Source organism: Calliphora vicina, chromosome 5 (assembly GCF_958450345.1).
Source record: "Calliphora vicina chromosome 5, idCalVici1.1, whole genome shotgun sequence".
In the NCBI taxonomy this organism is placed as follows: domain Eukaryota; kingdom Metazoa; phylum Arthropoda; class Insecta; order Diptera; family Calliphoridae; genus Calliphora; species Calliphora vicina.
The window spans coordinates 22,524,466-22,535,114 of record NC_088784.1 but is presented as its reverse complement, the minus strand read 5'-3'; the positions used below and the strand labels follow the sequence as shown (position 1 = coordinate 22,535,114).

The window sequence follows — 10,649 nt, the reverse complement described above, 5'->3', positions numbered from 1 at the left end:
AAATGGGGTCTTGAGTAAAAAAAATATTGAAAATGTTTAAAAAATGTATGTAAAATACTATGAACATGTTTAGCAACATGTTGCTGCATGTTATCCAGGTATAATTATGTGTTAAACTTTTAATTTGATAAGTTTTGTCAAAAAATATTAAATTATCTTTAATAGTTTGTGATTTTTTAGCAAAAACTATTTTTTAAATGACTATTTAGCTGAAAGCATTTGAAGACAATATGTTCCTAAACATTTGTTATCTTAGAGCACATTTTACTCATAATTAACTTTAACATAGAAGATTTGCTACATAAACTGTCGAAAAAGTTGAGCAACATGTTGCTTACAGCATTATTTAGACACACAGAAGTATTTTAAACATATTTGAAATATATTTTTCCAAATTTCAAAGAATTATAATTCTCTTATAGCAATTTATTATAGTCAGTCTCTGTTATACATAACATTTCATTTAAATATGAATATTTTCCTATAGTTACAAATCTTGGCAACATGTTGCCCGCAACAAAAATGTTTCTCAAAATATTTCTCCTTAAAAAAAGAGAAAATTTTCAAAATTTCTTTAAATAACAAAATATCATCTCGTACAAGATGATAACTTTCTATAAACATGTTGCCAGGCACATGTTGCCCAATCCAATTATTTCATTTTAAACCCTTCAACATCATTATCCTCCTTTAAAACTTTGCAATTCAACAAATTTAATGCTATTTTTTTGTTTTGTTTTGTTTTTTATCATTAAATAACTATTTTTTCTGTGGTGTTTTAATTACTTTTCCTGAATTTCTTATAACTTCCCTTCTTGTTTTGTTTTTTTTTCGTTTTTTTTTGGTAGTTTCTTAAATTAGATTATTAACCTTTTCTTGTTTAATTATAAATAATGAATATTTCTGTTGTTTATATTAATAATATTTACCATCAAAATACACTTATACATTTAAAAAAAATTGTTCTTTGTTTAAATACGTTTTTGTTTTTGTTGTTTTTTTCTTAAAAATGCATAAATTACTTTTTCGTTAAATGTTGTTTAGCTTTCGCACAATTTAGAAGCACCAAAAAACCTTGAAATATTTTCATGTTTTTAAAGAAAACATTTGGGTTTTAAGAAAACTTCCGATTTAGAAGTTTGTGGGCTCATTCCTTAAGATGTGTTTTTGTTGTTGTTGTGTTTTTTTGGGATGAGGGAGAGAAAAAAACACTTTGTTTTTTCAATAAAGTTACGTAGATGTAAATGACTTAATATTAAATAGTTTTGTTCGTATTATTCACTCAATGTTTTTTTATGTTTTTAGCATAAATATTCCTTATTTCTTTGTTCTCAATTAATAAATGAGTGATTATGTTCTTTTGGATTTGAAGTCGTTTGAAATGACATTTGCTGGCTGTTCACAAATTTACAAATTACACTGCCATAGTATCGTAGGCTGTGAATCCTGCGCCACTTTGTTGTTGGAGTTGTTTTGGGCCGGCTTCGTTTCTAAAGTTGTAAAGAGGATTAAGACATTTGTTAAAAATATAGTTTTCTTTCTCTTTAAAAAACAGTTACATAACTATAATTAAATATACACATTTTTATGGTTAATATTAACTTTATATTTAGATTTTACAGCTGAGCAAGCAAAACAAGCTTTAATATACATTATCTTTTTTCTTCTAACTGTAACTGAAGTACAGGGTTAATTTTTATACTTCAGTGTCTTCAATAGGTTGCTAAACTAACATAATTCAAAAATGTCTTTAACATCTAGTTATTTTTTAGTTTGCTACATTTTCTATGCTTTACTCATAAGCTTTATCGCAGTTCAAAAGTTCAATTTGAAAGCTTTGTCGATGCTCTAAAACTGTTTTATGAAATGTCAAATGCTTTTCTATATAGAAAGCCTTTTCGCAGATTAGTTTGACAATATAAAATTTTCTTATAAACACAGTTTTCTGTAGAAAATTGTTTTATAACGACAGTTTTCTATAGAAAATTAAAAATAAAGTCAGTTTTATATTGAAAATTGTCTTATAAAGAAAGTTCTCTATAGAAAATTGTCTTATAAAGACAGTTCTTTATAGAAAATTGTCTTATAAAGACAATTTTTTGTAGAAAATTGTCTTATAAAGACAGTTCTTTATAGAAAATTGTCTTATAAAGACAGTTCTTTATAGAAAATTGTCTTATAAAGACAGTTTTCTATGGAAAATTATCTTGTAAAGGCAGTTTTCTGTAGAAAATTGTGTTATAAAGACAGTTTTCTATAGGAAATTGTCTTATAAAGGCAGTTTTTTTATTGAAAATTGTCTTACAAAGACAGATTTCTGTAGAAAATTGTTTTATAAAGACAGTTCTCTATAGGAAATTGTCTTATAAAGACAGTTTTCTGTAGAAAATTGTCTTTTTATAGAAAATTGTCTTATAAAGACAGTTTTCTGTAGAAAATTGTCTTATAAAGACAGTTCTTTATAGAAAATTGTCTTACAAAGAAAGATTTCTGTAGAAAATTGTTTTATAAAGACAGTTCTCTATAGGAAATTGTCTTATAAAGACAGTTTTCTGTAGAAAATTGTCTTATAAAGACAGTAGAAAATTGTCTTATAAAGACAGTTCTTTATAGAAAATTGTCTTATAAAGACAGTTTTCTATAGTTTTCTGCAGAAAATTGTCTTATAAAGACAGTTCTTTATAGAAAATTGTCTTATAAAGACAGTTTTCTGTAGAAAATTGTCTTATAAAGACAGTTTTCTGTAGAAAATTGTCTTATAAAGACAGTTTTCTGTAGAAAATTGTCTTATAAAGACAGTTTTCGGTAGAAAATTGTGTTATAAATACAGTTTTCTATAGAAAATTGTCTTACAAAGACAGTTCTCTATAGGAAATTGTCTTATAAAGGCAGTTTTTTTATAGAAAATTGTCTTACAAAGACAGATTTCTGTAGAAAATTGTTTTATAAAGACAGTTCTCTAAAGGAAATTGTCTTATAAAGACAGTTTTCTGTAGAAAATTGTCTTATAAAGACAGTTCTTTATAGAAAATTGTCTTATAAAGACAGTTTTCTGTAGAAAATTGTCTTATAAAGACAGTTCTTTATAGAAAATTGTCTTATAAAGACAATAAGTCTTATAAGACAATTTTCTACAGAAATCTGTCTTTTAAGACAGTTCTCTATAGGAAATTGTCTTATAAGACAGTTCTTTATAGAAAATTGTCTTATAAAGACAGTTTTCTGTAGAAAATTGTCTTATAAAGACAGTTTTCTGTAGAAAATTGTCTTATAAAGACAGTTCTTTATAGAAAATTGTCTTATAAAGACAGTTTTCTATGGAAAATTATCTTGTAAAGGCAGTTTTCTGTAGAAAATTGTGTTATAAAGACAGTTTTCTATAGAAAATTGTCTTATAAAGACAGTTCTCTATAGGAAATTGTCTTATAAAGGCAGTTTTCTGTAGAAAATTGTCTTATAAAGACAGTTCTTTATAGAAAATTGTCTTATAAAGACAGTTTTCTGTAGAAAATTGTCTTATAAAGACAGTTTTCTGTAGAAAATTGTCTTATAAAGACAGTTCTTTATAGAAAATTGTCTTATAAAGACAGTTTTCTATGGAAAATTATCTTGTAAAGGCAGTTTTCTGTAGAAAATTGTGTTATAAAGACAGTTTTCTATAGAAAATTGTCTTATAAAGACAGTTCTCTATAGGAAATTGTCTTATAAAGGCAGTTTTTTTATAGAAAATTGTCTTACAAAGACAGATTTCTGTAGAAAATTGTTTTATAAAGACAGTTCTCTAAAGGAAATTGTCTTATAAAGACAGTTTTCTGTAGAAAATTGTCTTATAAAGACAGTTCTTTATAGAAAATTGTCTTATAAAGACAGTTTTCTGTAGAAAATTGTCTTATAAAGACAGTTTTCTGTAGAAAATTGTCTTATAAAGACAGTTCTTTATAGAAAATTGTCTTATAAAGACAGTTTTCTATGGAAAATTATCTTGTAAAGGCAGTTTTCTGTAGAAAATTGTGTTATAAAGACAGTTTTCTATAGAAAATTGTCTTATAAAGACAGCTCTCTATAGGAAATTGTCTTATAAAGGCAGTTTTCTGTAGAAAATTGTATTATAAAGACAGTTCTCTACAGAAAATTATCTTATAAAGACAGTTTTCTATAGAAAATTGTCTTATAAAAACAGATGTTTATATAAAATTGTATATAAAGACAGTTTATAAGACAGTTGTCTTATAAAGACAGTTTTCTGTAGAAAATTGTCTTATAAAGACAGTTTTCTGTAGAAAATTGTCTTATAAAGACAGTTTTCTATGGAAAATTATCTTGTAAAGGCAGTTTTCTGTAGAAAATTGTGTTATAAAGACAGTTTTCTATAGAAAATTGTCTTATAAAGACAGCTCTCTATAGGAAATTGTCTTATAAAGGCAGTTTTCTGTAGAAAATTGTATTATAAAGACAGTTCTCTACAGAAAATTATCTTATAAAGACAGTTTTCTATAGAAAATTGTCTTATAAAAACAGATGTTTATATAAAATTGTATATAAAGACAGTTTATAAGACAGTTGTCTTATAAAGACAGTTTTCTGTAGAAAATTGTCTTATAAAGACAGTTTTCTGTAGAAAATTGTCTAATAAAGACAGTTTTCTGTAGAAAATTGTCTTATAAAGACAGTTTTCTATGGAAAATTATCTTGTAAAGGCGGTTTTCTGTAGAAAATTGTGTTATAAAGACAGTTTTCTATAGAAAATTGTCTTATAAAGACAGTTCTCTATAGGAAATTGTCTTATAAAGGCAGTTTTTTATAGAAAATTGTCTTAAAAGACAGATTTCTGTAGAAAATTGTCTTATAAAGACAGTTCTCTATAGGAAATTGTCTTATAAAGGCAGTTTTTTTTATAGAAAATCTTCTTACAAAGACAGTTCTCTACAGAAAATTGTCTTATAAAGACAGTTTTCTAAAGGAAATTGTATATAAAGACAGTTTTCTATAGAAAATTGTCTTATAAGGACAGATTTTTATATAAAATTGTATATAAAGACAGTTTTCTATAGAAAATTGTCTTATAAAGACAGTTCTTTATAGAAAATTGTCTTATAAAGACAGTTCTTTATAGAAAATTGTCTTATAAAGACAGTTTTCTATGGAAAATTATCTTGTAAAGGCAGTTTTCTGTAGAAAATTGTGTTATAAAGACAGTTTTCTATAGAAAATTGTCTTATAAAGACAGTTCTCTATAGGAAATTGTCTTATAAAGGCAGTTTTTTTATAGAAAATTGTCTTACAAAGACAGATTTCTAAAGAAAATTGTCTTATAAAAACAGTTTTCTATAGAAAATTGTCTTATAAAGACAGATTTTTATATAAAATTGTATATAAAGACAGTTTTCTATAGAAAATTGTCTTATAAAGACAGTTATCTAAAGATACTTTTCTATAGAAATTTGTCTTGTAAAGACACTTTTCTATTGTCACTTTTCTATAGAAAAATGTCTCATATAGACACTTTTCTATAGAAAATTGCCTTGTGAAGACACTTTTCTATTAAACATTTTTTTGCGGAAACGTAAAGATTTCTGATTCTGGAAGTTTGTGTTAAACATAACTAAAAATAACTTCATATTTCAAAATTTAGTTTTCTTATTCTTCTTTCAATAATAATTTTTTTAATTTAAAATCTTAATTTGATTTTTTAAAATTTTCTATAAAAACCTTTTTTTTTTTGCAAAAGAAAATTATATTTTTAATAAAAAATTTAAAACAGTGAATACCATAAATATTTTTTTTAAATATAAACGTTGATAAACGAGTTAAAATCATTGTATCTTTAGTATAAATTAAGCACAACTTTAATATGCTTTAATAAGCTGTAAATAATTGTAATTATTATTATTAAAATATTTATTATTAAGTGTAATTATTTGGTAAACTTTTGTCAAAACTGTGAATTGCTTAAACAAAACTCAATTAACAAAAAAAATAATAAATTAAAATCAAGAATTTTTGAATTTAAACCAAACTTGAAGAAAAAGCTTTTAAAATCATGCATTAATGGTTAAAAAAAAGAAAAACAAACTAAATATTATAAAAATTAAAACATTTACATGCCATTAGACCAAAAACCATAAACTAAATATTCTACTTACATACAATTAGTTTTAATTTCTACTATAATTTTACTCACTACTGTCTACAGACAACATACAAAATCAAACGAAAGTGTACAACTTACAAATGTCTTCGACTATTAGAGAGATTGTTTTTTCGTTTTAAGTTTTAAGTGTTCAATTGTTTAGTTTCAAACGTTTAAATATTTGCAAGTTAAAGAGGGGGGATTAAAGGGAATAAAAAGTAGACAAAAAAATAAATAAAATAAAAATGTAGATAACTGTAGAAAAAGTTAAGTTTATTTCTATATGAATATAATACTTAAAGGATCAGTTTCTGGGATTTGTAAATTGAATTAAAATGCTAAAAAGTTCTATTGGAAAATTAAAAGCTTTGCTAATTAGAGAGTTTATTTAGTACATCCAAAGCTTGATTATATAAAACATGACTCTCAGTATATAGCTTTTTTGATGGCTTAAAAGCTTTCCCATAAGGACAACTTAAAAGCATTTCTTTAAGGAAAGCTTAATCCTATCTCAAACGCTTTTCTATATAGAAAGCTCTACACGGCTCTAAAATAATAAGCTTTTCTACTTTTCTATAGAAAATTGTCTTATAAAGACACGTTTCTATAGAAAATTGTCTTATAAAGTCAGTATTCTATAGAAAATTGTCTTATAAAGACACGTTTCTATAGAAAATTGTCTTATAAAGTCAGTATTCTATAGAAAATTGTCTTATAAAGACACGTTTCTATAGAAAATTGTCTTATAGAGACACGTTTCTATAGAAAATTGTCTTATAAAGTCAGTATTCTATAGAAAATTGTCTTATAAAGACACTTTTCTATAGAAAATTGTCTTATAAAGACACTTTTCTATAGAAAATTGTCTTATAAAGACACGTTTCTATAGAAAATTGTCTTATAAAGACACGTTTCTATAGAAAATTGTCTTATAAAGACACGTTTCTATAGAAAATTGTCTTATAAAGACACGTTTCTATAGAAAATTGTCTTATAAAGACACGTTTCAATAGAAAATTGTCTTATAAAGTCAGTATTCTATAGAAAATTGTCTTATAAAGACACGTTTCTATAGAAAATTGTCTTATAGAGACACGTTTCTATAGAAAATTGTCTTATAAAGTCAGTATTCTATAGAAAATTGTCTTATAAAGACAGGTTTCTATAGAAAATTGTCTTATAAAGACACGTTTCTATAGAAAATTGTCTTATAAAGTCAGTATTCTATAGAAAATTGTCTTATAAAGTCAGTATTCTATAGAAAATTGTCTTATAAAGTCAGTATTCTATAGAAAACTGTCTTATAAAGTCAGTATTCTATAGAAAATTGTCTTATAAAGACACGTTTCTATAGAAAATTGTCTTCTAGAGACACGTTTCTATAGAAAATTGTCTTATAAAGTCAGTATTCTATAGAAAATTGTCTTATAAAGACACGTTTCTATAGAAAATTGTCTTATAGAGACACGTTTCTATAGAAAATTGTCTTATAGAGACACGTTTCTATAGAAAATTGTCTCATAAAGACACTTTTCTATAGAAAATTGTCTCATAAAGACACTTTTCTATAGAAAATTGTCTCATAAAGACACGTTTCTATAGAAAATTGTCTTATAAAGACACGTTTATATAGAAAATTGTCTTATAAACCCACGTTTCTATAGAAAATTGTCTTATAAAGTCAGTATTCTATAGAAAATTGTCTTATAAAGACACGTTTCTATAGAAAATTGTCTTATAAAGACACGTTTCTATAGAAAATTGTCTTATAAAGACACGTTTCTATAGAAAATTGTCTTATAAAGACACGTTTCTATAGAAAATTGTCTTATAAAGACACGTTTCTATAGAAAATTGTCTTATAAAGACACGTTTCTATAGAAAATTGTCTTATAAAGACACGTTTCTATAGAAAATTGTCTTATAAAGACACGTTTCTATAGAAAATTATCTTATAAAGACACGTTTCTATAGAAAATTGTCTTATAAAGACACGTTTCTATAGAAAATTGTCTTATAAAGACACGTTTCTATAGAAAATTGTCTTATAAAGACACGTTTCTATAGAAAATTGTCTTATAAAGACACGTTTCTATAGAAAATTGTCTCATAAAGACACGTTTCTATAGAAAATTGTCTTATAAAGACACGTTTCTATAGAAAATTGTCTTATAAAGACACGTTTCTATAGAAAATTGTCTTATAAAGACACTTTTCTATAGAAAATTGTCTCATAAAGACACTTTTCTATAGAAAATTGTCTCATAAAGACACTTTTCTATAGAAAATTGTCTCATAAAGACACTTTTCTATAGAAAATTGTCTTATAAAGACACGTTTCTATAGAAAATTGTCCTATAAAGTCAGTATTCTATAGAAAATTGTCTTATAAAGACACGTTTCTATAGAAATTTGTCTCATAAAGACACTTTTCTATATAAAATTGTCTCATAAAGACACTTTTCTATAGAAAATTGTCTCATAAAGACACTTTTCTATAGAAAATTGTCTCATAAAGACACTTTTCTATAGAAAATTGTCTCATAAAGACACTTTTCTATAGAAAATTGTCTCATAAAGACACTTTTCTATAGAAAATTGTCTCATAAAGACACTTTTCTATAGAAAATTGTCTCATAAAGACACTTTTCTATAGAAAATTGTCTCATAAAGACACTTTTCTATAGAAAATTGTCTCATAAAGACACTTTTCTATAGAAAATTGTCTCATAAAGACACTTTTCTATAGAAAATTGTCTCATAAAGACACTTTTCTATAGAAAATTGTCTCATAAAGACACTTTTCTATAGAAAATTGTCTCATAAAGACACTTTTCTATAGAAAATTGTCTCATAAAGACACTTTTCTATAGAAAATTGTCTCATAAAGACACTTTTCTATAGAAAATTGTCTCATAAAGACACTTTTCTATAGAAAATTGTCTCATAAAGACACTTTTCTATAGAAAATTGTCTCATAAAGACACTTTTCTATAGAAAATTGTCTCATAAAGACACTTTTCTATAGAAAATTGTCTCATAAAGACACTTTTCTATAGAAAATTGTCTCATAAAGACACTTTTCTATAGAAAATTGTCTCATAAAGACACTTTTCTATAGAAAATTGTCTCATAAAGACACTTTTCTATAGAAAATTGTCTCATAAAGACACTTTTCTATAGAAAATTGTCTCATAAAGACACTTTTCTATAGAAAATTGTCTCATAAAGACACTTTTCTATAGAAAATTGTCTCATAAAGACACTTTTCTATAGAAAATTGTCTCATAAAGACACTTTTCTATAGAAAATTGTCTCATAAAGACACTTTTCTATAGAAAATTGTCTCATAAAGACACTTTTCTATAGAAAATTGTCTCATAAAGACACTTTTCTATAGAAAATTGTCTCATAAAGACACTTTTCTATAGAAAATTGTCTCATAAAGACACTTTTCTATAGAAAATTGTCTCATAAAGACACTTTTCTATAGAAAATTGTCTCATAAAGACACTTTTCTATAGAAAATTGTCTCATAAAGACACTTTTCTATAGAAAATTGTCTCATAAAGACACTTTTCTATAGAAAATTGTCTCATAAAGACACTTTTCTATAGAAAATTGTCTCATAAAGACACTTTTCTATAGAAAATTGTCTCATAAAGACACTTTTCTATAGAAAATTGTCTCATAAAGACACTTTTCTATAGAAAATTGTCTCATAAAGACACTTTTCTATAGAAAATTGTCTCATAAAGACACTTTTCTATAGAAAATTGTCTCATAAAGACACTTTTCTATAGAAAATTGTCTCATAAAGACACTTTTCTATAGAAAATTGTCTCATAAAGACACTTTTCTATAGAAAATTGTCTCATAAAGACACTTTTCTATAGAAAATTGTCTCATAAAGACACTTTTCTATAGAAAATTGTCTCATAAAGACACTTTTCTATAGAAAATTGTCTCATAAAGACACTTTTCTATAGAAAATTGTCTCATAAAGACACTTTTCTATAGAAAATTGTCTCATAAAGACACTTTTCTATAGAAAATTGTCTCATAAAGACACTTTTCTATAGAAAATTGTCTCATAAAGACACTTTTCTATAGAAAATTGTCTCATAAAGACACTTTTCTATAGAAAATTGTCTCATAAAGACACTTTTCTATAGAAAATTGTCTCATAAAGACACTTTTCTATAGAAAATTGTCTCATAAAGACACTTTTCTATAGAAAATTGTCTCATAAAGACACTTTTCTATAGAAAATTGTCTCATAAAGACACTTTTCTATAGAAAATTGTCTCATAAAGACACTTTTCTATAGAAAATTGTCTCATAAAGACACTTTTCTATAGAAAATTGTCTCATAAAGACACTTTTCTATAGAAAATTGTCTCATAAAGACACTTTTCTATAGAAAATTGTCTCATAAAGACACTTTTCTATAGAAAATTGTCTCATAAAGACACTTTTCTATAGAAAATTGTCTCATAAAGACACTTTTCTATAGAAA

The 10,649-nt window shown here is 25.0% G+C and overlaps 1 protein-coding gene across 1 annotated transcript in view; it reads right to left on the bottom strand.

Annotated features, from left to right (window-relative positions):
* Positions 1 to 812: 812 nt before the first annotated feature.
* The window catches only part of Dscam1 (Down syndrome cell adhesion molecule 1), a 103,711-nt gene continuing 93,874 nt past the window's right edge, over positions 813 to 10,649 (bottom strand). Inside the window, exon 18 of the mRNA XM_065513093.1 lies at positions 813 to 1,490. Coding sequence (XP_065369165.1) covers positions 1,415 to 1,490 — 76 coding nt within the window. The 3' untranslated portion in view covers positions 813 to 1,414. The remainder of the gene's footprint in view (positions 1,491 to 10,649) is intronic.